This window comes from Clupea harengus, chromosome 21, assembly GCF_900700415.2.
Source record: "Clupea harengus chromosome 21, Ch_v2.0.2, whole genome shotgun sequence".
Taxonomy (NCBI): domain Eukaryota; kingdom Metazoa; phylum Chordata; class Actinopteri; order Clupeiformes; family Clupeidae; genus Clupea; species Clupea harengus.
Window position 1 is genome coordinate 18,377,500 of NC_045172.1, and position 27,500 is coordinate 18,404,999.

The 27,500-nt window shown below is 47.1% G+C and overlaps 1 protein-coding gene across 2 annotated transcripts in view; it reads left to right on the forward strand.

Moving 5' to 3' along the window:
• The window catches only part of pard3ba (par-3 family cell polarity regulator beta a), a 152,348-nt gene that overhangs the window by 64,485 nt on the left and 60,363 nt on the right, over positions 1–27,500 (forward strand). For both annotated transcript variants that reach the window (XM_031558420.1, XM_031558421.1), the window contains exons 11-15: positions 6,354–6,539; positions 9,891–10,067; positions 18,583–18,697; positions 21,905–22,037; positions 22,334–22,431. In XM_031558420.1, coding sequence (XP_031414280.1) covers positions 6,354–6,539; positions 9,891–10,067; positions 18,583–18,697; positions 21,905–22,037; positions 22,334–22,431 — 709 coding nt within the window. The remainder of the gene's footprint in view (positions 1–6,353; positions 6,540–9,890; positions 10,068–18,582; positions 18,698–21,904; positions 22,038–22,333; positions 22,432–27,500) is intronic.

Genomic DNA, 27,500 nt, shown 5'->3' on the forward strand with positions numbered 1-27,500 from the left:
CTCTTTTTCTCTTCCACCATCTGCTCTTTAGAAGACAAGTACGCATGCACATGTTTTTTTTTTTTGTGTGTGTGTGTGTTCTGTCGAGTGTGTTGTGCCAATGTGGCATCTGCATGTTTCTGACAGCTTATAGAAAAACACGATCCCCTCTTCTCTCCCCCCGCCCGCCCAACCACCACCACCACTCAGAAGAACTGGTTAAAAAAGATCCTAATTTTGGGATCACCGCTCCCTGTGAGGGCAGACACTTTGGGAAGCGGCCAAACGGTTTTCCTGTTGGCGAATCTAAGCCGGAGAGGAGCGCTGAACAAAAGCAAGGTGGACCGGGCAGGAATGAATGGACACAGCAGCAGCAGCAGCTCTATTTTAATGTGTTTGGCAGGCCAGGGGGTTTGTGGGCTGTTGACAGAGTTAGGGGGCTGTTTTTGGGACTGGACTGGGTGGGAGTCGGGAGTGGGTCATTTGGGCCTCTGCTGGGAGAGCGAGGGCGGATGTCCGGCTGTGGCGACGGCCAGAGAATGGCTGAAAGGTGTGTGGATGGCTTAATGGCCTCCACCTACTCACACAGCAGGGGGGCTTTCGAAATGACCATGTACGTGTGTGTGTGCGTGCGTGCGTGCGTGCATGTGTGTTCTCGCCTGTACGAAGGTGTGTGTGTGCACACATTATGTCTGTTTTGTGTATATATCATACACTATGGAAATGTATACATGAACTCTATACATATATGCATATATGTGTGTGTACTTTCTTGCATCTGAGTATTCCTGTCGATAGTGCGCGTCTATAGCAATCCATGTTCATTCAGCAGCTCTTAGATGATAGATACATTTGAAGAGCAATTGTCAAATGGAAAAACCAGACAGTCAGCGAGGTCAAGAAGGGACAACAGGTCAAGCAGGGACAGAATGCACTGTGCTTAAAGAAGTTGAAACTAAGTTTCAAGAAAAACATGTTGACAGCAAATTAGAAATGCAAGAAGTTCTGATAACGGACAGGGCCAGAATTTACAAGAAATCATGTGTTATTACTAAACCCGGATTGGACGAGACGATTATGACGCTCATCACCAGCTCGTGATCTGCTCGTGGATACCTCGTGGGTACCTCGTGGACCCAGAGTGATAACATGGATACATCACTGGGCTGGGCCATAAAAGACCTAACAATTTCTGTTATCAGAACTTCTTGCATTTCTACTCTGCTGTCAACATGTTTTTCTTAAAACTTAGTTTCAACTGACCTGCTGTCCCTGCTTGACCTCGCTGACTGTCTGGTTTTTCCATTTGACAGTTGCTCTTCAAATGTATCTTACAATACGTGCTGGTGTGCACTGCAGCCTCGGAGCAGTCAGTACAGATCTGTATGCTCACCCATCTCCTCACCTCAAACTCGACCACAGAAACCGATCCCAGATAAGTGCTTCTTCCGTACCGCATCTCCTCTCCTCTCAGGCTTCCTTTAGCGCAGGTACTTAGGGTAGCGTGCCAAAAAACGCCTGTCGAAATCCCACACAATGCATCTAGCTCCACCAGCACTCCATTGAAGTGCTGTCAAACTGCAGGCCCAGGCTGAAATGACTCAAGTGTTGCCTACATTTCAAAGCTGTTCAGCCTCCGCTGCTTTTCCTCTTCAGTCGAACCTCAACAGTGCCGTATGCGAGATATACCACCAGCCTGAGTGGGTTACTACAGACGTTATATATAACAGACGTTATATATATATATATATATATCGGAACTTCATCATATGTTCTATATATATATATAGCTATATATATAGAACACAGTGACCATGGAAAATGGAACCTTACTTGTGTAGTTGCACATTTCTCAGCTAAAAGAGGTGGAGGTGAATGTGGGCCAGTGTATTCACCACTTTCCATTGTGCAGCTCATTCAGTGACTCCAGAACAGCCAGATTCGGCCCATGATGTAGCAGTCAGCAGAGATGATGACAAACATCCTCTCTATGATCCCTAGATCTGCTTCTGATTCCAGTTTTAATTTTGAAGATGCATTGAAGCATCACATTTGGATTTATTATCAATGTTAAACTCATAACTTGAATGCTTTTGCATTCTGGCATTAATCCCAATTTCAAAACTGTCCTGCGCAATATTGGATTTTTTTTCATTACTGGTATAATCATTATTTTTCTACCTCTGATGTTGATAGCAGCCTCCATCTCCGAAGTGCCTTATCTCTGATTTTGGCATCAGTCCTAGTGTTGGTGCCATCCTCATTTGGGAATTAGTGCGTGTTGCACTGAGGAAGATAAGCAGAAGTGTTGAAGGTGAGGCTGAGTGAAGAGGGGGTGGGCTGTTGGGTGGGGTGGAGTGGGGGGTGCGGGGCAGGTTTGTTTTTATCAGGCAGAGACAGGACGGAGGGGTCACGTTGCACATGGAGGACCCATGACACATGCCGTGCAGTGAGGTCCATAGGAAGTGAGGTCAGGGCAGCGGACGTGCAGATGTCCTTGAGTTTGGTGCCCACACCTCTAATTCCTGCAGCCCCACCCTGGACATCTCTTCTGAACACACACAAACATGGAAGACATGTGTGTGTCCCTCACCATACACATACATCAAACTCACTCACTCACACATTCACTTGTTAAACTCAAGCCCTTTTATGCCTGTGCCCCCCCCCCCCCCCCCTCTCATACACATATAGAAACTCTCCCTCTGAGACACATGCTCATATATATATATATATATATATATATAGACAATATACGTACACAGGCACATTCACACACTCTACAACATCACTCCCACCATCATAGGAACCACTTTACACCAGAGCGCTCCCAGTGCTTTTAGTTCTGAGTGCATTAGCATATTTTTAAATAGTTGTAATATGAAAGTGAGCCATTATATATTTTTTTTATCAATCTCCAGGGGTGTGATGTCCCTTTGAGTTGAAAGTGCAAACTGAGATACCTTGGGGGCTTCAAAGATAGGATTTTTATTCCTCAATTTATGGTTTATTAAAGTGCTGACGACGGTGGAACTCGCCTCCAACCATCATAAACACTTCCCTGTTCATTGCAGTTAAGTGGACTTTTGCGTCCTTTCCAGCTTATAGCGTAGCTAAAAACAAAGGCCTGTGTTGTGTGACTTTCTCTCCCTCCCTCTCTCTCTCTCTCTCTCTCTCTCTCTGTGTGTGTGTGTGTGTGTGTGTGTGTGTGTGTAAATGGGGTAGGGGGATTCCCCTGGGGAGGATTTCTGTGGAGATTTGTGGGTTAGAGAGCACTGTTGGGACCACCAGTAGTGTTGGAGCCAGACCATTTAAATATGTTTGTGTGTCTCTGTGTGTGTTGGCAGGGATAGAAAATCCTAATGGGTTGTTTTGGAAAGTTACTCCAAAACACCTTTTGGAGATAGTCAATTGTCCTGAAAATAAATCAAAATCATCTCATTGAAATTGAGTGCATTTCTGTGTGTGTGTGTGTGTGTGTGTGTGTGTGTGTGTGTGTGTGTGTGTGTGTGTGTGTGTGTGTGTGTGTGTGTGTGTGTGTGTGTGTGTGTGTGTGTGTGTGTGTGTGTGTGTGTGTGTGTGTGTGTGTGTGTGTGTGTATATCAGTCAGATTAATCTGCTGTGCTTACCCTTCTCTTAACTCGCTTGTTTTTAACAAACGCCGGACAAATAAATCCTCGAGCAGAACTGGCTGATTCTGGGAGGCCAAGGTTGTGTTCCCCTGACCTGTGCTCCTCTTTGTTCGCCTGAAAACAGGCCTGGTCTCTTGTGCTGCTCTGCTCCGCTCTGCCTGGGGCCTCTGTTGGCGTCCACACATCAGTATCTGCCCACCATGGCTGCCACAGATGGGGCAGCGGCTGAGAGACGAGGCCCCCTTTACCCTCTCACCCCTCTGCCTCCCAGCCTCAGGCTAGCGCTCGCTGTGACTGCTCTCTCTCAGTCCCTCGCCCCACCAATCACACACTCTCTCGCTCACTTTTCACTCATTTGTTATGCGCTCTGGATTCTCCCTCCCTCTCTCTCTCTCTCTCTCTTTCTTTCTTTCTTTCTTTCCGCCTGTCTGTCCTTGACTCTGTTTTTCTCATGTCTTCTCATCTGGTCACACACACACTCTGAGTCTTTTTTTTTTACTCTCTTTCTGTGGGATCACCCATAGATAGCTCCTACCGTGTTTGAAGTCATCTGAATAGACATCTCATTTGGATACAAGCTGAATGGCTAATAGTGAGTGCCACACTGAATCGTCCTCAGGAGTGTTTTTAGTATGCGTGTCGGGAGCACGGAAGCTTCTAGAAGCCCTTTTAATTTGATTTCTCTCCATCCTCGTGGGACACATGATACCACGGCCAGGACACGCCTCGTACATCTATGGTTTTCAAAAACATTTAGTCTTCCTCTTCCTCACCTTCGCCTCCATCTCCATCTCTCCCGGTCCATTTCCTTATTCATACTCTCTAGTCTCGTTCACCTGCTAGCTTTATTTTCTCTCTTCTGTTTCTCTTCTCTCTTCTGTTTCTCTTCTCTCTTCTGTTTCTCTTCCCTCTCTTCTGTTTCTCTTCTCTCTTCTGTTTCTCTTCTGTTTCTCTTCCCTCTCTTCTGTTTCTCTTCTCTCTTTTCTGTTTCTCTTCTCTCTTTTCTGTTTCTCTTCTCTCTTCTGTTTCTCTTCTCTCTTTTCTGTTTCTCTTCTCTCTTTTCTGTTTCTCTTCTCTCTTCTGTTTCTCTTCTCTCTTCTGTTTCTCTTCTTTTTGGCGCATTTGTCTAGCTGTCTGTCTCTGGGCTTTTAACCTCCTCCTGCTTTTTCTCTGACGTGTGTCAGAATGGAGTGAGGAGAGACACTCTAAGCCCAATAAACGAGTGATATTTGAAGTGCCCTGTCCTTTAAGGACAGTCCATTTATCCAGAGACCACCTACAGTCACCTGTTTCTCTGCCTGCCCCTCTCCCCCTACTCTTCATGTGCTTTTTTTCCAGGGCAGTTTGCCTGCATTAGAGTACAGAATTATGACACTGAGGGTCTTTTTAAAATTATTTTTAAAATGTCACAGGCAGTGAAAGCTGGGTTGTCATTTGCAGCACATTCGGGGCAACAGGTACGATGTGTTTTGCTGTCAAAAGTGCAGCCATTTTGCGTTCGCGATTTTCTCTTGTGCCTTTCCACAGCGAGACCTTTCACACCGCCCACCACGCCGCCCACGCAGTCAGTCAGAAATACACCTGATGTGGTGTGCTTGCTCTCTCTCTCGCTCTCTCTTTCTCTCTCTCTCATTCTTTTTCTCCTTCTATATGTGTCTATTTATTCTCTTCCTTCTCCCCCACACCCACTCGTTCTTCCCCGCAGGAAAATGGGTTCACAAAATGGGCCTGCTCTCATCTCCAAGCCTCTCATTACGAGCCCCGTATTTCCAGGGCCATTGCTCGAGCTCTCCACATTTTCTCCACTCGCTCCTGTTAATGTGCCTCTCTTTTTTTTCACGCCTCTCCCTTCATTTTCTTTTTCCTATCTCTCTTCTTTTTTTTTTTTTGTCTGGACTACAAAGTCCTGATGCTGGTACACAGGTCATTCAGAGATTGTGCGTGAAGTGTGTCTTTATGTGTGTGTGTTGTATTGTATGTGTGTGTGTGTGTACCCAAAGGATGTGTTATTAGTCCTAAATGATCCCTCCACCTCCTCCTCTCCCAGCTAAATGAGGCCATGTAAAAAGGTTATTATGTTTCCTTTTCAAATCGCACGCTCTCGCCTCCTCTCCTTTTTCTGTTCAAATGGAACGAAATGACCTCCCTCCCTCCTCCCCCCCTCCCTCCCTCCCCCCTCCCTCCTTCCCTCTTAACCCCCCTTACTCCACCGCTCCCCTTTGTTCCTCGCCCCCCCCCCCTGTTTTTCCATCTCATCCTCATACTGGCTCTGCACTCTTCATCCTTTGATATGGCCTTATTTTAGCTTCCTGTGTTTTGCGGCCGCCTTCCTTCCTAGCCTCTTTTACCTCCGCTCCATCCCGCTGTCTCTCCCCCACCCCACCCCACCCCACCCCACCTCATCTCATCTCTCGCTTTGCTCGTCTGCCACCTCTCTCCATTCTTTTCTTTGTGCTGCTAATGTTATTGTAACTGACAGGATGGCAGAATTGTAGAAGAAACTTGCTTAATGCAATTCCACTATACAGTCTTGTTTCTTGTTTTTACATTGATTTATTAAGTGCATGTTATCATAATGACATGCCATATCTCAATTTCTTCCTCTATCTCTACGTATCTCTCTCCCTCCATTCCTCTCCCTCTCTCTCACTCTCCCTCCATTCCCCTCTCTCTCTCTCTCTCTCTCTCTCTCTCTCTCCCTCTCTCTCTCTCTCTCTCTCTCTGTCTCTCTGTCTGTCTCAGAAGGGGGAGCCCACAGGTGTGCTGCTGCAAGAGGAGGGCCGGGAGCAGCTGATGTTCGAGGTGCCTGTGAACGACTCCGGCTCGGCTGGCCTCGGGGTCAGTCTGAAGGGCAACAAGTCCCGTGAGACTGGAGAGGACCTGGGCATCTTCATCAAGTCCATCATCCACGGAGGAGCTGCCCACAAGGTACACACACACACACACACACACACACACAGACACGCACAGACACACACACACGCACACACACACATACACACACACACGCACACACACACACACACACACACGCACAGACACACACACACACACACGCACAGACACACACACACACACACCCACACACACACACACACACACACACACACACAGACACACACACACACACACACATTCATGATGTGGTGACCACTCTGCCATCATACTGTATGTGTTCCCTCATCAGTCACTCTCCCTGTCAGTTTCCTGGAGAAGAGAGCCCCACTGTTCCCTTGTATTCTTATGCAGACCTTGGTAGAGATCCACCTCTTAGATGGTGCTGTATTTCAACTGGTAGAGTGTCACCCGAGCAACAGAGAGGTTGCCAGTTGAGTTCCTTTAAATCCCATTAACTAATGCACAGTCAGTAAATGTATATGTGGATAATGTGTCCTTATTCAAGTGGAAAATGCAGACCAACAGGCTTGCAAGTGGGAAACGCATTCTAGACGTCTGTCTGTTCCCTCAGAAGATGTCTAGAAGAGAAAATAGCCTGAGCCACAAGCAACCCTGAACAAACACCGCTGTCCTGGTCCACTCACAATACGGACGGCAGCTGCCATGGACACCAGTCCCGCCGGCCTCTGACCTCTCACCCCTGACCTGGCCCTCTGTGGCACAGTTGACCCAATCAAAGGCAACCCTATGAACTTTTGGAGAAAGATGTAGCATGGGGGAGAAGGAACATTAGATTCACACAAAAAAGGTCTCCCTTGAAGATTACTCTTCATCGAACCAAAAAAAGCACTCTTCTGCTTGCTTGAGATACATGCACGTTAACAGGGAAGGGTGGAGGGTCAGGTTTTTTTGCAGTTAAACTTCTTAAATTGCCCACGTCATATAGGACCTTTTATCATTCATATCTGTTAAAAATGCATGACGTTATTAAGAACCCAAAGAGGTTTTTTTCCCCTGAAAGAAGCCATTTTGAGTTGGGATCTCATTGTTACAGGAGAGAATGGTGCTCCTCTGCACCGACATTAGGGATCTCTGCTTGGTCTGCGTGTCCATTTTGTGAACAGCATCACGGCTACCTTGAGTTGCACATGTGCATGAAATGCGCTATATAAATAAAATTGCCTTGCCTTACCTTGCCTTACCTTTCCTCTGTCATGAGAGAGCAGGCATGAACTGAGGTAACCACACAGGTGAAACTGTGGACAAAGTGTGAACTTTTGAAGTGTGTCACTCCAAGGAGACACAAACTTTTGCCACCAGTGCCATGACTCGCATCACTCTTTGTAGTTGCTATCTGTTGGCGTTTAATGCCCTCTGAGAGTGGTTCCAGGCAGTGCCCACTTGCCCCATTTTTCTTCCGGAATCATCTGTGCCCCCTCTCTGCTTTCATGAGCTGCTCTCTCTCCATTACAGCCCAGCATGAAAGGCGGGCAGGTGGAGTGGCCGAGTGATGATAAGGGACTGGAGTGAGCCCAGAGACGGAGCTGCGCCACAGGCCCCACATCATAAGCACTTCAACTCAAGTAGGCCTGGCGAGCGAGCTCCATCAGGAGGCCCCTATCAGGCAGCTAGTGAGCGAGCGAGGGAATGAAGGCAGAGGAGAGGAGAGGCTCCTTCAGAGCCTGCAGCTGTAATCTGGGTCTGTTTGCCCTCATCAATCTCCCCCCACATCCGGCAGAGTCGGCCCTGTGGGCTGCTTTCAGAAAATACAGAAAATAGGGGATGGCACAGATGAAGCCTCTTCCACAGTGAGCCAGGAGAGCAGGGGGACAGGGGAGGAAACACAAGTGGAGACATCATTTGGTGTGTGTGTGTGTGTGTGTGTGTGTGGCTGTTGGAAACTGGAGGGAGGTATATAATTGCTTTGATTTTTGCTATATAACTGTTATCTCTCCACATCTCTATCTCTCCATCTCATAATTATGCACATTTTCACATATGCACATTGTCACACACACACACATTTTCACATATGCACATTGACACACACACACACACACACACACACACACACACTCTCCTCCAGTCACATTAATGCTAATTAAATCTTTGAAGAGTTGAGCTGATGAGCTGGAGATGTCCAGGGAGCTCTACAGAGATGGACCCTCTCCCCAGTGAAAGCTTCAATTTTAACTATATTTTAAGAGTTTATATATATATATATATATATATATATATGTGTGTGTGTGTGTGTGTGTGTGTGTGTGTGTGTGTGTGTGTGTATTTGTGTCATAGTGAGGGAAGGAGGGCATCTGTATTTCCTCTGAAATTCGTCTGCCACAAGTTTGTTCAAAAACTTGAAGAACTTTTCAGAGTGTGTGTGTGTGTGTGTGTGTAATTGACTTTTGTGTATGGGGACACATGAGCAAACACAGAGTGCAGTGAAGTATATCCATTGTGTGTGTGTGTGTGTGTGTGTGTGTTGCTCACACTCCATGTGAGCTTGTCACTGTCTTCAAAAGTCCTCCCTGAGAAGGGCAGCCATGGGGTGAAGGCCAGTCAATGAGCCAGGTCAAAGGTCAGCATCGACCACTGTGTGTGTCCAGACACAGGGGAGTCTTCAGTGGCTCCGGTCACTAATCCCTGCCCAGCTCTTGTCTCCTGAGCCTCAGCTCTCCTACAGACAGGCAGGTTATATTTCCACGGCCACAGGTGTGTCTCCCTAATACAATTGAATTCCCCCCCCCTGCATCCATCCATGCTGCAGACACCAGATCTGTATTAAATCCAGACCGTTCTCTCTCCTGGCTACTATATCTCATCACAGACCCTGTCCATCACGATGATTTACTCGCCCACTCTGAGCTCGACTAAATGGGCTCCATATGGGACGTTTCCCCCAAACACGGTGTTAATGTAAACGTTCTTCTACTGAAACCACAGCGGCCCTTGATCCGTACTGGCCCTACGACTGTACTCTTAAATTACCAGTGCAGACCTCGGGTTTGTTTGACAGGAGGCCATGGAAAACATCAGGATCAGTTTTACAAAAGCAGAGTACGTCAGTCATTTGCTCAGCCATACCTTCAGAAGAAAGTAGTTGTGCAGTTACTATTGCTATCGTTTATTCTGGATTAATATAAGCTAATCAATTCGAAAATGTCTTTAGTTTGAAAAGAAGTTTCGTCATACATTAATTAACAAAGATGAACAAAGAATGTACCACACGATTACCATAGTTTTGAAGTTTGTTTATGACGGCTGACAGATGCTGAATAGTAATATCAGCATGATATTTTATGAATGATTTCATGAAGTCTTTACTCTTCTTTCTTCTTCTTTCTTCTTCTTTCTTTTTCTCCCTCGTTTTCCTCCCCGTAGGATGGCCGCCTGCGGGTGAACGACCAGCTCGTGGCCGTCAACGGCGAGGCCCTCGCGGGCCGCTCCAACCACGACGCCATGGAGAAACTGCGGCGCTCCATGTCCACGGAGGGCAACCTGCGGGGCACCACCCAGCTGGTGGTCATGCGCTCCCAAGGACACTCGTCCCCTGCCCAGGTAGGCCCCGACCCCTCGCCCATCCTCCTATCCCACCCAGACATGCCCCCGCTGCACGGAGACGTCCCCCTGCTCCGACGGCGGGCCACGGAGCCTGGCCCCTGGGGTAGGAGCCACCGGTACAGACACAGCCACTTCAGGCTGTCGGGAGGTCTCTGAGTTGAGCCGCGGACGGTTCAAACCCATGCTGTGTGCTGTATCTCTGAAGAGCGACGCACACAGGAGCAGATAATCACTTCCACCAGTTCGGTTCTACCTCCTGGTTGTGCAAATTTGAAAATATGTAATGTCTCAAAATACTGGGGGGGGGGGGGGGGGGGCTTTTTTTACATTTCACTTGGACGCCACACTTGTGCAGATGCGCTGGCATAGAATGGCATTGCGAGGTAGGGCTGCATTTCCAATCGCTTGGTTCACAAGGGTGGGTCTCCTAAGGATGGAAATTCAGGGCTGGAAAGTACATTTCCTGACATATCCTCCAGCAGAACACTGAGCCAGCTCATTTTAGTCATTAGTGAAGTTATTTGCTCCTGGTTTCAGCTTTGTGCCTATTAGTGAATCCAGATGGCGTTGACGAGAATGCTGGGTAGGACTCGTACCTGGACCCTACACGTCTGAGGTCATGAATGATTTCACAAGTATGCCTGTAGGCTTGCTGTGTTTTTCAAACTCAGTAATATATTTCTGTTCTGCTTGCCATCGAATGGTGTCACTTGGAGCCTAGCCAGCAACACTGACAAGCCCTGAATGTTCTAGAATCAGCATTAGGTATTTGTTGCCATCTCCACGGATATGCAATATTTATTAGCAGTTGGTTTCAGAGAGATGCTAAGCTTCCAACAACTGTTTCCTAGCCTTGCCTAACCTGACACACATTGTCGCTAATTGCTAATATTTTTCTCACTTATTCTGCTTTCTTCACTGTTTTTCACAGTTTCTTACCTGCTCTAATCATAGCCTTAATCTTTATCACAGGTGTCTCTTTAGTGACACTAATATTGTTCTGAATTCTTCACATGGTTTTTCTAGTGACTTGAGATTTATTTGTACCTTATTTAAATTGTATGTCTCCCTTCTGTCTGTTCTTCACTAACTGCACTTGTATGTCTGATCCATTTGTAAAAAATAAAGACAATAAAATCTGCATGCTTGACTTTCTTTCCCTAGAACTATGTCTTTTTCCTCTTTACCTTTCCTCAGTCCTGCCTTTCTTTTCACTGGGTGTGCTTTTTGGAAACTTGGATTTGCATTGTCTACATGATTGCATTATCTGGACACATCTGCACCGCCGTGCTGCTATTTGACAAACAACGTCTTACCCAAAGGTCACTCATTACCACAAAAAAAATGATTTGTGGTCTAACGGTGCAAAGATATTGTCCAAACATGCTTGCAATGCAAGTCCAGAGGTCAGTAACAATGTAACCCCCTCTCCCGAAGCTGTCCCTTTCTCAAAAAGAACACTTTATGTGGCATAAATGATTGCCTCTTAAAACAGCTCTCCTTTTTTCCCATCTTCATTTTTCTGGGCTTTGCTGACTATTAGCATAATGGCACTCCAGTGTATCCGACCATTATCTGATTTCTCAATTCCGCTACAAATCTGATTCATCTGTAATCCGTCCGAAGTGAAATTGCTAACTTAGTGGAAGAGCCACTCTGCGGCTACGTGGTCGGGGGAGGGAAGAGAGGAAAGGGTTTATTAATCATGGCGCTGCATATACGCAAAACTGTTGCCATATTAAATGCATGGAAAACCTTCCTAGGCTAACAGGAAGAGAGAGGGAGGGAGAGAAGAAGAGAGGGAGATATATGGGGCAAAATGGAAAAAACACCCATGTGGGTTTATTATCTCTGGGGATTTTGGCTAAGGCAAGGTGGGGTGAGGGGGGCACACTGTAGTAGACTTTCATTGAAGTTTTATTGGAAATGGATTTGGAAGGCTGATATAAACTGGCTGATATTAGCAACAGGTTTCACATGTGTTTAGCCAGATATGCAAGTGATGATCATTTCATCAATGTATAATCTTTGCAGAGACCTTTGGCATTGGTTTTTTTCTTACTTACCTATTTTGTTTGCAGATCTAGAGATGCCTTTGTACTTTCCTAATGCTAACTTAATTGGCCAACCTGGGAACAGGGCAGGTGCAATGCATGACGATGATGATTTGTTATGAAGGTGCGTGGGTAAAGAAAAGGTTTACTCAGCTTGCATGCTAATAGCGTGTGCGCACTGCGTTGATCTAAAGGGGTGAAGCCAGCTCGGCTTAGGGTGGAGACGGGCACCATTTTGGCCATGTTAACAAACAAACACTGCCAAAGGGTACTGAGCAGGTTGGGTTGGATATCTTGAGCTGGAAAGACAGACTAAGCTTGGGGTCTAGTACAGTCTCAAGAAGGAGCACTCTTGTGTTCATGCCCATGGGTGTGTCCCACATGTATTGCATCCGTGATGGTGGCATGGCATAGATGGTGGCATGGTACCCTTGCATGGCATGCCTGGCCCCCAGTCCTTCCTCCAGTCCCCTCTCGAACTGGCCCTGTATCTGAGGCTGCTTTGTGTTTTCAGAGGAAGCATCATGTCCACTGGGGTCCACCAACATTTGAGGTAAGTTTCTACATAGTAGAGGGGTTTGTTACAAGGGCAATGGGTTAAAGCCATCTTTTAGGATGTTATGCACACCCTAGAATGGTTAAATGGAAATGGATGGCAAAGCGGATGTTCGGAAAATGCTCAGTTTGATTGGTCGAGTTGTTCAGGGGTAGTTCTAAATTACATCAAACACATTGTTACAATAACAGTCAAACTCACAGCTGTGGTGGATTTATATGAAAACATCCTCATCAGATTTTACAATGGTTTATTGGTCATAGCAGGCAAACATCCAATAAACAAGTGTTTTGCAAAGTTTATATATCAGTAGTTCAGTTTTACAGTATTAAAAAGTAAGTTATTTTCAGTGACGCTTTAACCTTCGGGGTGGGATGATAGTTTCCTTTATCGGTAACAGTCATATTTTTCATCACTCATTTGATAAGGGGTCAGTGTCCGGCAGGAAGGACACTAAAAAAAACAACAATACACTCTTCAGACCGCTGACACTGTTCGTCCTTGTATAGATTAGCAGAGCCAAAGAGCCAACCAGCGCAATTACCGCAAGTCCTTATCACGCGTCAACACATTTGTGCACTTGTCCACAACACTTGGGATTCATCAGGGTCCAGCGTAAGCAATGCAGAATGCTTTGACATTTCAAATAAGCAGCCAACGGCTCGCTGTTGATTCCAAGGGCTAAGTGTTCGACTGTATGAGGAGATTCTTCACATTTGGGGCCACTGGAATAATTTTGAATTAAAGTGATCTGGGTTTCATAGTGTAGGCAATAGTTTTGCACTAAGCATTGTCATCGTTGCATTGTTGCATCCTTGGTTAGCTGTCAATTTATTAGAAGATTGGGTTTGTCCACAATCCAAATTGACCTGCGGCAGTAGATCTCGATTTCATTGATAAAGCTGTAATGACCTGGGTTTGAGATTGTGATTGTGGGATGAGAAGTGAACACACACACATACAAACACACACACCATCTCCATTCACCGCCGCCACCACCACACCCTTCTGGCTCAGTCGAGATGAATGGTGATTGGCCGAGACAGTAATGGAGTCGATCAATGATGGGTGGCTTGTCATCTAAGAGGCATTCTTAATTCATCACGTTCAGGAGGCCTAATCAATACACCGTTAATCACCCAGACAGAATGGAGCGATAAGGAAAAACCGCTCGCGAAAGGTGAGGCATTTAAAAAACGACACGTCTCACTCCACCCTTGCCCACATGATGGATAGGGAATCCTCATTTTCATCAAGCCCAGCTTCATTTGTGTTAATGAATTATTGTTTAGTTAATGGCGTCTTAGGCAGTGAAATGTTGCAGAGCTAGTACATTCCTCCCTTGTATCGCTCTCTCTCCTTCTCCCCCTGTCTCTCTTTCTCTCTCTCTCTCTCTCTCTCTCTCTCTGTCTCTCTCTCTTTCTCAGCAGTTGAAGCATGGATAGCCCAGAAAGCGAATTCCCAGCATCTATCTAGGATTGGCAGTAGCCATTTTGTTCCCCCTCTGTAGCTCACTGATTTCTGCTATGATGAAGCCGCATTCAGCCGGGTTTTTTGATTAGGCAGTCCCCGACATGTCTTGCAAAAACCAGCTTGTATGATCGTTCCACAACCAGCCGCATCAAGGGGCGGGTTGGGGGGAACAAGCCGAACAGCAGCGAGTGATGGAATGAAAGAACAAACAAATGAAAGAAAGAAAGAAAGAAAAGAAAAAAAAAAAAACGACAGCAGCCGATGACTAAGAGATAGAACTCGTGTTCAGCCTTTTATTGTGCCACTCGCTTTAGCGGAGTGACAGGAGCGGCGCTTTCTTCCTGATCAGCTTCCCACCCCCTTCTCCTCCCCCACCTCCTTCACCCTCCTTCTCCTCCCCCACCCCCTTTCACCCTCCTCCTCCTCTTCCTCCTCCCCCACCGCCTTCTAGTCATACTCTCTCCTTCTGTCCCTCTGTATTTTTTTGTTTTCCTTCAGGGAAATGCTATCACACTATCACTACCCCATCCCTGTCTAATCCTACCTCCTCCACAGCAGGGCTTTCATTCAGACGGCTAATCTGATTACACCGCAGAGGCCTCTAATGAAAGAAAGCCTGGGGCTCGCCTGGAGGTGTCTGCCCTCCAAACCCCCCCCAAATCCCCCCTTGTAGTCCACCACTGAGGCCTATCAGTGAAATGGAGGTTTGCAGTTTGGGGGTATGAAGTGTCTTTGGTGTTGGACTAAACTATCCAACACCCACATTTTGTGCATGCTAAATTCTTCTCCCCTGGATCTGGACCTAATTGACATAGTCAGATACATTCTGTGATTTGATTGCGATTACTGGTCAAGTTTATCTAAACCAATAGTATTGGGGAATGCCTTTTTAGATTTGTTTGCATTACTAAAAGCAAACAAAGAATTTTGTGTGAGTTTGTGAGTCTTTTGGTGCGTGCATGAGAAGTTTGTTTGTTTGTTTGGTGTGTATGTACAGTGTTTATGTGTCTGGCTATATTTGAATGCATGTGTGAGTCGGAGAGAGGCTGTCTGTTTATGATTGTGTGTGTGTGTGTGTGTGTGTGTGTGTGTGTGTGTGTGTGTGCGTGCAGACAGTGTGTGTGTGTGAGGCTGTCGATACGCCAGTCTGTGTTCTGCCTCCCCCAGCACCCTCTCTCTCATGAACATCCTGTCACATGGCTGATCAGAGCGCTAACACAGACAGTCCAGAGCCATCTCTGCCGATCTGTGAGACTTTGTCTGAGAAGACAAGTGATTACCGTATCCTCTGGGACTCTGCCCCCCCCCCCCCCCCCCCCCCCTCCTCTTTGTGAACAGATCGTCTTTGTGAGTATTTCAGTGTGTGTTACAATTTCAAAGCTGTAGTTCACAACTTTTTAGTAATACTTTATTTTGGGCGTCATGGCTTGTCCATCTATTTATATCTATATCTGTGAAATGCATGCACATAAGCCCAATTCGCTCTGCAATAAGTAGTATTCATCTTTGGTAAGACAATCTTCATAGTTCCCCTGCTCCTCCTCACCAAGCCCATTTGTTGCTGGTCTACCCTAAGTGAATGTCATCAATGTCTGTCATTACAATTACAGTACATCAAACTCTGCTGTTGCATTGAGCTTTAGATCCTGTCTCCTTTACAGAGTGTAAGGGCGTTCTGAAGAGTGTATTTTAATCCGTTCTAAATACATATTGGTTGTGTTTAATAGGTGTGTTACTACGGGCTCACTAATAATTAACAGCTTCATAGAAAAACCGAGAATGCAGACAGTAAATTAGTATCCATAAATAATGCAGACTTCATTGGGTGTATGTAAATAACTTAATTATATACTAATGGCTATCAAATAATCCTCAAAAACAAAGTGTCGTTTATCTTCAGAACAGTCAGGCTCACATTCATTGACAGAGGCACTTTTCTACATTTACAGGAGGATCCTGTGCCATATAGTTTGTTTATACCCTTAAATTATATGCATGGTAAAGGACCCAAACTGAAGTTGTGTTGTCAAAGAAAATGCGGAAACCAATTAAAGATTAGAGACGCCATTAACAAGTCAGTAATTACGGAGGCGTTGGGTATTCTCATATTAGAATTGTTTTAGCATTGTATTTGTCATGCTCGGTGATCAAGCAAACAAAATGTTCACACAGAGGAAACCATTTGTATTAGTTCCATTGTGTCCGTCCATCCAGGGAAGAGAGAAAGAGAAAGGAAAGGACCGAGTTTGAGCGAGAGAAAGTGAGCTATGTTGACGGCCGTAATGTGACCAGTGTGACGCTAACATCCGCTAGGAGCCGTCCTCCTGCCTAATAACGGTGCACCTGAGACTTGGACGCGAACAAAAGGCTGTTGTGCTGCGAAGCCTGGGCTCTGGCTTCACGCTGGGTTATTGTGCGCGCCCGTTCACTCGCACTTTGAAGTGATGATATCCTAATGCCTCTCATCTTCGTCCGCCTGCGAGCGCTTGCTTTTGTTCCAGCCCAGATGCTGCCGCCACTCCTGTGTAATGCCATCATAATATCAGTTCAATGGGAGGGGGCCCCGCTGTGAAGACTGGTCTCCATGTGACAGCTATGTGACATGCACACATAACAGACAGAATAATACACACACACACACACACACACACACATATACACACACTGACTCACTCACACACACATACATGTCTATGCACACACACAAACACACACTCACACACCTGTCTTCCAGAGGCAAGAGCTAGTTGTTGCGTTTCATTCGAGCGCAAAGGCTGGAGTCATCAACTGGTCACGTCTTCATCATCTTCATCTGCATCTTTACGTTTGCTCGCCTGACGAGCCGTTCTCTTCTCCCTCCCCCCCCCCCTCGACGAGCCGTCGCCGTCGCCCCAGGACATCCCATGTGGTTTCCTGACAATTGTTGGACTGGTTCCTATCCGCCGCCCGTCTCATTAGTCCCCAGCATGCGGCCCTGTCTGACAGGCCTGTGATGTCCTCATTTGGCTGCCTGGAAGAGCTCCTCCACGCTCATCGCCCCCCCGCGCCGGGGCCTGGCCGTGTCTCCGCACAGCAGGGGGTGCTTTAAAGGATGGGACGCATGACACGCACACACGTGCGCACACACACACACACACACACACACACACACACACACACACACACACACACACACACACACACACACACACACACACACACACACACACACACACACACACAGAAAGAGAAGAGAGACAAAGAGAAAAAATGACACACACATTACAGAGATAGGGTACATACAACACACACACACACACACAAACTGTACATACATTATGCACACACACTTGCGCTTATTCAATGCACAGGCATTGCACATGCATAGCCATGAGAGCTGCTGTGTAGACTTCCAGGGAGTTTGGATTAGCTGCGTTCTGTTAATGCAGAAGAATAATAACACCTTTTAGTTTTCACTGTAGTTCAGAAGTTCCTCCCAGATATCTGTACTTAAACACACACATGTGACTTGCATCGTGAGAACCACAGTCCCATACTGGGATTGAACCCACAACCTTGGGCATAATGGGCAGGTGTGCTTGCAAGAAGAGCTAAAAACCCAAATGTGTTTGGTAGTGAGGTTTACACACAATGCTCTGCATTGTACCGGCTGGTCTTCGGTACACAAGATGACGGGGACAGAGAAGCAAGACCTGTGCAGACCTCCGGAGAGGATGTCTTCTGGTGCGGTTGAAAGAGTTCCTCAAATAGAAAAAAATGTGTACATATGGACTTAAGCTTTGGAGTTGTGCTTTGATCCTGGTCCTCCCCCACAGTTGTTTTACATTGAAACCAACCATGTATGAAGCTGCAGGACGACTCTGAGATTTTATGTGCTTATGTTTATGTCTATGTTTTGTAGAATAATTTTATAGGATTTGCTTGATTCAACTCAGTTTTCCAGTGGCGAGTTATTAATGGATATCTAACTCTGAAAGTCTTCTCTATTTATTTTAATCACATGCGCACAAGCAATTTGTTTAAGGAGATGAACCAGCAGCCTCACTGATTTGTGTTGTAAACCGTCTGGAAACTGCACTGGCCTTTTGCTGTGCTTTCATGAGTAACAGTCATGGGTCTCACACTCCACTGGAAAATGTCATCCCACTGCTGTACCCAAACACAATCCCCCCCCCCCCCCCCCCCCCTCTTCCCTCTGGGGGTCTTTTACGCCTGTGTGTCAAAATGTAGCACCTGTGTCTCTCTCTCTCACTACCCAGAATGCCGAGCCTGCCAGTTCACAAGCGTTGTGTTATTGTGTGGAAAGGAACTAAAGTTTAAGCGAACACTTTGACTTCCTGTGACGCGTGTCAAGATATGCCTTTATTCTGACGTTCTGCTTCACCTTTGTCTGTCCTTCCCACCCCCTCACCCCCCCATCCGTTGTCAGGAGCCTGTGGAGGTGCTGTCCAATCAGGCTCTGCTTCCGCCTGCTGCTCAGAGGCAGCCCAGCAGCTCCAACCAGCCACCTATGGTGGTCAACAGCATTTATGAGAGTGCTCCAGGTGAGAGACACACACACACACACACACACATACACATGCACACATACACACAGAGGAAAAAAGTCATTCAAAATAGTCTTAAAAAAATATATGTGTGACATTCTGCCTTTTTTATCGTCCTTTCATGGCCCAGTGCATCATTGCAGTGCTCATTCCAATTCAGCACACTAATGAAGCAGACAGAGATATTCAGATTCATATTTAATATTCAGTGGTGTTATGTGAAGCGTATCTCAATGTGACAGGTAGTGTTGATGGACACCAAGCTTGTCCCAGACTTTTGTGCTGAAAGATATGCCTTTTTCCCACCGCCTGATTTCAGTGCATTGTTGCTAGAAGGTGCACATTCACTTCATCCATATTGGTAGCATAGGAACTGAGCTCTCTCTCTCTCCAGCACAAGTTTAGACTATTATTGTTAATATTATTCAGCTTTGCATGTACAGTATGACCCATGTAGAATTCCCCAGACCATCAGAGCTGTGTACAGCCTGGCACCATTGATTCCTCTCAGTCCAATCTGACTGTCTGCTAGCGCTTGTTGCAGCCAACTCTGCCAACTGAAATAGATGGAGAAAAGAGAAAAAAAAAAATGGTTGGCTTGTTTTTTTTTCTCGTTTTTTCTTTTTTTTGTACACTCTCTCTCTCTCCCAGCTTTCATGTTTCGAGGTCTGACCTTGAAATCATTATGCTGATGAAATGGATTCTAAGTGGGCCATATTTGCATATGCTCTATTGTGCGAACGCACTCGCAAAAGAATAACAAACTCTTTTAAAATTCCCTTTTTCTTGCCTTTTTTTCCCTCTGTCTCTTTCTCTCATTTTTTTCTCTCTTTCTCTCTCTCTCTTTCTCTCTCTTTCTCTCTCTCTCTCTCTCTCTCTCTCTGGAGACACACTGTATGGTCTGGACTACAAAAGCATTTTTCTTTCCCCCCGCCTGTGTTCTCCTAAAGCATTGTTTACTGACAAGCATCCCCTTTTCATTATCGACATACTGTACTCCTCTTGTGTGGGGGCTTGTAATGTGCAGTTAGTCTGCGTGTGGTGCAGCGGCAGTGTAGCACGCCCTTCCCCAAACCACACTCCCACCCGCACCCAGCCTCCCGCTCCCAGCCTCGCCCCCACATCCCCATCCCGAGCCTATTTTAAACCAGCCCCAGGAAAAGCCTCAAACAGAAAGTACAGCAGTGCTGACTAGGTGGAAAGGGCTTCTTTTTTTCCCCCTCACGTAAGTAAGGTGTTTGTGTGTATGTGTGGGTGGGGGGGGGGTGTGTGTGTGTGTGTGAGAGGTGGTGAGTGTTTTCAGGGGTAGTGAGGCTCGTATCAGTCCTTCATGCCTCTGACAGCGAAAGAAATAGGTCTATATGCTGCGAGCGGACGGTACACCAGTGCTATTTTTCCGAAACATTTCTCTGAGCGATTGTCATATTTGTACATCTTGCCGCTCCGACAAACCAGTTATGCTCGCCTCTGTGCTTACGCAAGCAGAGCTTTAAACCCAGCGCAGGTTGCACATGCCATGGATTTAGGCTCCGGCATCAAGCACTCCTCATAAACATTTAATACAACTCCCGACTGCTGGCTTTGGGGGGGCTTTTCGGGAACGTCGGAGCGACTGGTATTTCGGTGTGTGTGTGTGTGTGTGTGTGTGTGATCCCGATCCCTTTAGTGGCAGTCTGGGTAAATGCCATACGTGATCCACAAGGGCCTATGGCATTAGGAGTTAGGCAGCCTGAAGGAACTGCTGCTTAGAGATCTTTAAAGGGGGGGGGGGGGGGGGGGTAAGCATGCTGAGTGCACATGGGGATGGATGTGAACACACACACACACACACGTAAACAGATATAGAGATTGCAGTTAAATGTACATGGGTAAAAACCTGGTTGAGCAGAGGCTACCACACACATTATAAATATAAATATATATATATATATATAATGCACATTCACATACAGTACTCTTTTAGAAACCCACTTTTTCTGTCTTACTCACTCACTCACTGACTCATACACACACACACACACACACACACACACACACCTGTTCAGTGCTATGCTCATATATCTGTGTGGTCTGCAGTCCTTGAAGCTGCCTCACACACAGTGGGAGTCTCTTAGGAGACGCGTCTGTGCTCAGGAGGTCGTTCATTATCAGGGAGAAGTGGAGACACTTGACCATGAACACTTAACCATGCTCAGCCAGCCGTTATGCCTGCCTGCCTGCGCGTGTGCGTGTGTCTCTCTGTGTGTGTGTGTGTGTGTGTGTGTGTGTGTGTGTGTGTGTGTGTGTGTGTGTGTCAGTTGCAGCCTTCCACAGGGGAACAATATTGATTGCTACTGTTGTTGTTGTTATGAACCAATCTTCTGGCTCATCCTGGACTTTATGAAAAGAGGGAATTGTTGTGTGTGTGTGTGTTTGTGTGTGTGTGTTTGTGTGTGTGCGTGTGCCCGTGTGTGTGTTTCATGGTCAATTACTTGGAAGTTGTCATGTGACGTTTCTGTCCCGTTTCCATGACAGGACCACCATTATTCCAGTTTTTCTGTGCATCATGGCAGAAAGCCCTCCAAACAAATGCATTTCGATACCCGCACAACTCACTGAAAGTGGGTGAAAAGTAATCTGTTTTTCTCCTTATTACAGGATAAATATTAATGAGTGATATTAAATATTTAAAGATGCAGCATAGAGGTGGCTTTTAGAATTTCTCTGGAATTCACTTTGATTTTGACAGATGGAATGGATAGTGTAGTATGCAGAGTGCAAGGATGGCAGACGCATTCAGTCCCTGATGGAGGATATGGGAATCATGGAGAAGCCCTTTGGGAAGTCCTCATGCGGGGGCTTTGAGATCTGTGCTCTGTACTAGATTCCAGTGTTGATCGCTGAGATGGCTGCAGACTCTGCCTGTAAACTGATAAGAGTCCAACTTTATCTCGCTGTGACAGGCCTCACCTCAGCATCTCTCTCTCTCTTTTTTTTTTTTTCTCTCTCTCTCTCTCTCTTTTTATCTCTCTCTCTCTCTCTCTTCGATCACTCTGTCCCTGTCTGTCTGTCTCTCGCTCAGTCTTACTCTCTCCTCCTCTCTCTCCTTCTTGCTCGTTTGCACCTCTCCAAATCTCTTCCCTATCTTCCTCTTCCTTCCTCTGTCTGTTTCTTTTTTTCTAACCCACTTATGCATCTCTCTCCCCCCCCCCCCCTCTCACCCAGCCCGACCCTCCAATGGCAGTTACGTTCCTCCTGAGGAAGACTACGGCTACGATGACGAGGGCTTCCCCCCTCCCCCTTCACACCTGATGGTGGAATCAGCAATGAGCCCTCAGCACATATATGCTGCAGAGAGGTGAGAAAACACACACACACACACACACACACACACACACACACACACACACACATTTATGTGGAGACTGCAGGCCAACCCACTTATCACTTTCAGACTGATCTTTTTGATAGAAATATACATGGAATGTGCAGTAGGTCATTAGCAAGACAATGTAAAGTCTTAAAATGTTTCAATATATTATTTGTATTCAAAGTGTAGTCAAACATTGTACGTCCACTATGTAGGTTGGAGCATTAAAGGGGTGGATAAATGAAGCTTAATGTGGTCTGTATACGTGGTGTGCTTTGCTTCAGGGGGCCAGGAAACCCTGCGGCCTACACTTCTCGTCACATGCCAGAGCAACCCCAGAGCTTTCCCAACCACAACAGGAACTCCAAGAGCATGGACCTGGGTAAACACACAAACACACTCACACTCTCACACACACACACACACACACACACACACACACACACACACACACACACACACACACACACACACACACACACACAGAGAGACACACACACACACACACAGAGAGACACACACACAAACACACAGAGAGACACACACACAAACACACACAGAGACAATTACACAGACTGACAGAAAGACAAACCATCAACAGACCTCTACACATGATACAGGCAAGAACTTTGTAACACTTGTTACAGGCAGCTTGTAGACTGCAGTGTGCAGTGGGTCGTGACGAACTTAAACACCTGCCCCAGCAGCTTTAATCAGTGTGAAGAGACACACCTCACTCTCTACTGGGAGCCATTGTTGTTATGGCAGTGGAGTCGTTGGGTGCAGTGAGCCCCGGTGCAGCTGGGAGCGGGCTGGCAGGCCTGGGGTGGGGGGCGGGGGGCGGGGGGGGGCGCTGGTGGCAGGTGGCAGGAACGCCAGATAATCAGTCAGGCATCAGGAGTAAATATTAGAAAGCAGAGGGGAGAGAGAGAAGAAAAATGAGAGAGAGAGAGATGAAAGATGATAGAAGTTATGTGTGTGCAAGGGTGAGAGAGGAACGAATTAGTGTTCGTGAATATGTGTCCAAGTGTGTGTGTGTGTGTGTGTGTGTGTGTGTGTGTGTGTGTGTGTGTGTGTGTGTGTGTGTGGAGGAGTCATCAGTATGTATGTTCTGTGCATGTGTGTGAAATAGAAGAAATTAGGAGGGCACACGTGTGTGTGTGAGTTTACACGTGTGTTCTCTCTGGTGGGCAGTGATAGCAGCCGATCCGGCGAGCCAGAACCAAGCGCTCGGTGTGCCTCCCACCGCTCCTCCTGATCGCCACAGAAACCGTCTGCCTCGGCTAGTAATAAGCCCGCCGGCGCGGCACATTTCTCCGCATTAGCTGGGGGTGACCCCGTTAGCTCATTCCACCCTCCCTCCCTCCCTCCTTGTCCTCCCACCTTCGTCTTCGCCATCCCTCTCTTTTTTTCCCCCCCTCCGTCACAGAAGAGAGGGATGTTCCATTCTGCCAGAGCGGAGCGGCGCTGTCCATTTCCAATTACAGCTCGTTAGGGGGCGCGGATTGGCTCCCTCTCCCCACTCCCCACTCCCCACTCCCGCGCCGCCACTGATGCACTCGGCCGGCCACAGAGAACTGATTGGTTTTCATTACAGGAGAGAAGCCACCGCATCCTGTTTTTATTTCCTCCACTGCTCTCCAGCCATCCTCACCTCTCCCCGGCCTCTTCTTCATCTGTGTGTGTGTGTGTGTGTGTGTGTGTGTGTGTGTCTCTGTCTCTGTCCGTCTGTCTGTGTGTGTGTGTGTGTGTGTGTGAGAGTGTGTGTGTGTGTGTGTGTGTGAGAGTCCTCACTTCTCTCCCACTTGCTCCATTTCCCTCTTTTTTTTTTCTTCCTTCGCTCCCTCTTCATATTCCCACCTTCTATCACTTTCTGTACTCTGTTATATCTCAGCTTTTTTCTCATTGCTTTATTTTTTTCCTCTCTCTGTCTTGTTCAATTCATCTCTTTCTCCTTCTTTCTTCTCTTCCCCACTGCTATTTGTTGGGCCAATATCTCATCTGTTGTTTTTATCTGTATGTCCCCAAATTGCTCCCTTCTGTACCTTTTCTATTTGTTCCTCTGATTTCACACTTGTGTTTTTTCCCTTCCTGACCACCACTCTCCTCCCCTCCCCTCCCCTCCCCTCCCCTCTCTTCTCCTTTCCTCTCCTCCACCCATCCCTTCCCTTCCCATCCCAAGCCAGACCAGAGCAGCATGTTCAGGAAACAGGTTATAGCCAAGGCGTCTCCCTCCCTGGCGCTTTGGTCACGCTCCACTTCATGACCTCTTGAGGCTCATTTCCCCCCCCCCCCCCCCTCCCTCCCCCGCCTGCCCTCTTCTCCGCCGGCCCATGATCCTCTCTGCCTGTCATGATCCTCTCTGCCTGTCGCCCACTCGGCTCATCGCCGGGTCTCTCCTGTCATTACCCCCCGCGGGTGCATCGTGAGATTGCATCTGTATTAAGGGCGTCTCGTGGCTCCCTTATCTCCCCCCCCCCCCCACATCGAGATGTGACCATTGTGCCACTTCTCCCGGAGATGTTTTCCGCCACGGCGCACAGACGGGATGAAATGGTCCGCTGGTTAAGGTAATGGAATAGGGTAGCGGTGGGCAGCTTGCTACTTACGACCAGGTTAGACAGCTCACTACATTCGTGACCTTGTGGAAAATGAGCCGGGTTGTCGGGGAGATTGCAAGCTTTAAAGGTGTCGGACCATAATGCTGTATGTCAGCGGGATTCTTCCCTTCCCCTTTCAAAATGCCTCATAAATCCTCTTATAGAGATATCATCTCATCTACAGAAGCCACCACAGATAATTGTGTCTATTTGGTCTTTCTTTGAAACTCTACTTCAAAAACTGATCTCCATTGGAATGCAGGAAAGGGACGAATGGGGATTTGTTTTTTTCCAAAGCCTGGAAGCTTCTTCCAGAGAGCCTGACTGGTCGAGGAAAACATACAGACATTTCTGCAAAACAGTCCCTTGACATGTCTATGGGAGTCAGCCGCTCACTGAGAGCGTGTGTGATGGATGTCTTCTCTAAAGGCAGACCAAGAGAACAAGACACAGGCAAATGTGATCATTACAGTGTTTCTCAACGGCTCGCTGGGGCCGCCACAGCCTGTGTGAGGCTTGGTGGAGCTGCTGCTGTGTGCAAGCTAACGAGCCCCTTTGTCCCTGTAAAACGTGCAGCCAGCAAGCATGCAGTCTCACACACACACACACACACACACACGCACACACACATTCTCTCTCTGTTTCGCTCCTTCGTAGGCTGTACTCTCTCTCTCTCTCTCTCTTTTCTTCACAAATATCTGCCCTTTCTTTCCATCTGTCTCTCACTCACACACACTCACACACACACTCACACAACACTCACACACACACACACACACACACACACACACACACACACCCACCCACCCACCCACCCACACACACACACACACACACACCAGTCACATGAAGGGGGGGTTGCGCCAGGCACCAGTGCTGCGGGCTACACGGCCCCTTGGCCGCCGTCCCTGGGTAATGACTTCACTTTCAGTAAGCAAAGCTGGCAAATCATTAGCAGCTGTGCACGCTTTTGTCACGGGGGAGCTCACTTCCTCCCGCCTCAGCCTGGCCCACGCTCATGCCACCGCAGGGGTCGGGTTTGGTGGAATGCGCCATGCCAGCGGCTGGTGGTTGGCATATATGCGTGTGGCGGAGGCACGGAGGTGACTTGGCGTGCCAGATGCCACGCGTGTGTACGTGGCTCGGTGTGCCCACTGTGGTGTATGCCATCAACCTTTGAACAAAAAGTTCCCTCTGCCAGGTCCCAATCATTCCCATGTGTCTGAGCTCAAAGGTGTTTGGCCTAATACTGTGAAAGGGGTGCATTGACAGCGTTAGCTATGAAAAGGAATGAATTCCTTTGTGTTCAGCCATGACTTGGCAAAGAATAGCGTTACTGTTAGAATGTTCGAGCTGTGCCCCATGTTTCGCCTGCACTGTTGGATGGCGTGAGGATGGCAGCGACGGCAAAACTCTGCTCTAGAACCTTCTTGTCACCCTTCTTACGAATCCCTCAACCCATCTTGTTTCTTCTCTCTTTCCCTCTCCCCTTTCTTTCTCTCTCCCTCTTTCTTTCTTTCTCCCTCTGTCTCTCTCTCTCCCCACCTCTTTTCTCCCTGCTTTCTTCTTCGTCTTTCTCCGTCTCTCATCTTCCCGCTCTGCTGGGGGAAAGGGGCTCATGAAAAATGAAAGGGATTATTTAAGAGAAATTGCTCTGTAATGAAAACCTATTATTGCATCCCACGGTGCAGAGCCTGTGGCGGCTGCTGCTCCCTCTACTCAGTCCTATTTGTGTGGATTACTGACACACACACACACACACACACACACACACACGCACACGCACAAACAAAAACACACATTAAGAATAGATTTATCCTCATCCTGATTCCAATAGCGGGTATCCTTCTTTTGAGCACTGTTGTAGCTGGCCCAAAAATCTAACATGACACACACATGATCACACACACACACACACACACACACACACACACACACACACACACACACACACACACACGCACACACGCACTCTCCCTCATACACACACCACAGTCACACTATCTTTGGAGGCTCGCTAAACTGTTTCATACACCTCATCAGGGTGTGGTGTGCAGATGTATGTGAATTCGCTTTTTTTGGGTGGAAAATATGTGTGGCCTGGCGTCCCGGGACCATAAAATGTTGTCGTCGGGCTACCAAAATGTAACACTCTGTCAGACTGCCTCCCTTAAGAGAAATAAAATTCGATATTTGCTACTATTTGGAGGAAGAACTTAAACCACTGAACAAACAAGTTGTCGATTAAGATGGTTTGTCTGCTAGGAAGTGTGTGCGTTAATCGTAAAGGTACTAGTCGGGTTGTGTTTGACGCCTCTGCCACGACAGCATTCCACACAACGTACTGCATCAGAAGAGCTGAGCTCAGTACTGCTTTGCACACATAATGGACAAGCGTGGATATCTCATAACATAGCTTTGACACCGCAACGTGAAGTCGGATTTAATTAAAGTTTAAACACACCTTTAACCGTTTGTTCTTGCGCCAACATATCACCACAGTCAAGGAAACCGAGCCGTGAACATACACCGAGGGAGTTTACATACCTGTGCACTTAAGGTAAATGCTAAAGCCCGAGAAATCCGCTATGTTCACGCAGGTCACGCTCCGTGTGTAGGGCACCAAGTGCACCAAAACATAAATACATAAAGATAGTCTACTGTCTGCCTTTCAGACTACTACATCATGATACCGATATAAGGTCAAATATTTATATTTTACCGTATTGAAGGATTGTGGTGCCCCCTCTTATCTCCCTGTGGTTTGTTTTAATTGCGCTGGACAAGCCGTCATGGTGACGATATGAACGCTATAGGCAAAACTCAGGAGCAGCAGGAAAAAAAAACTCCA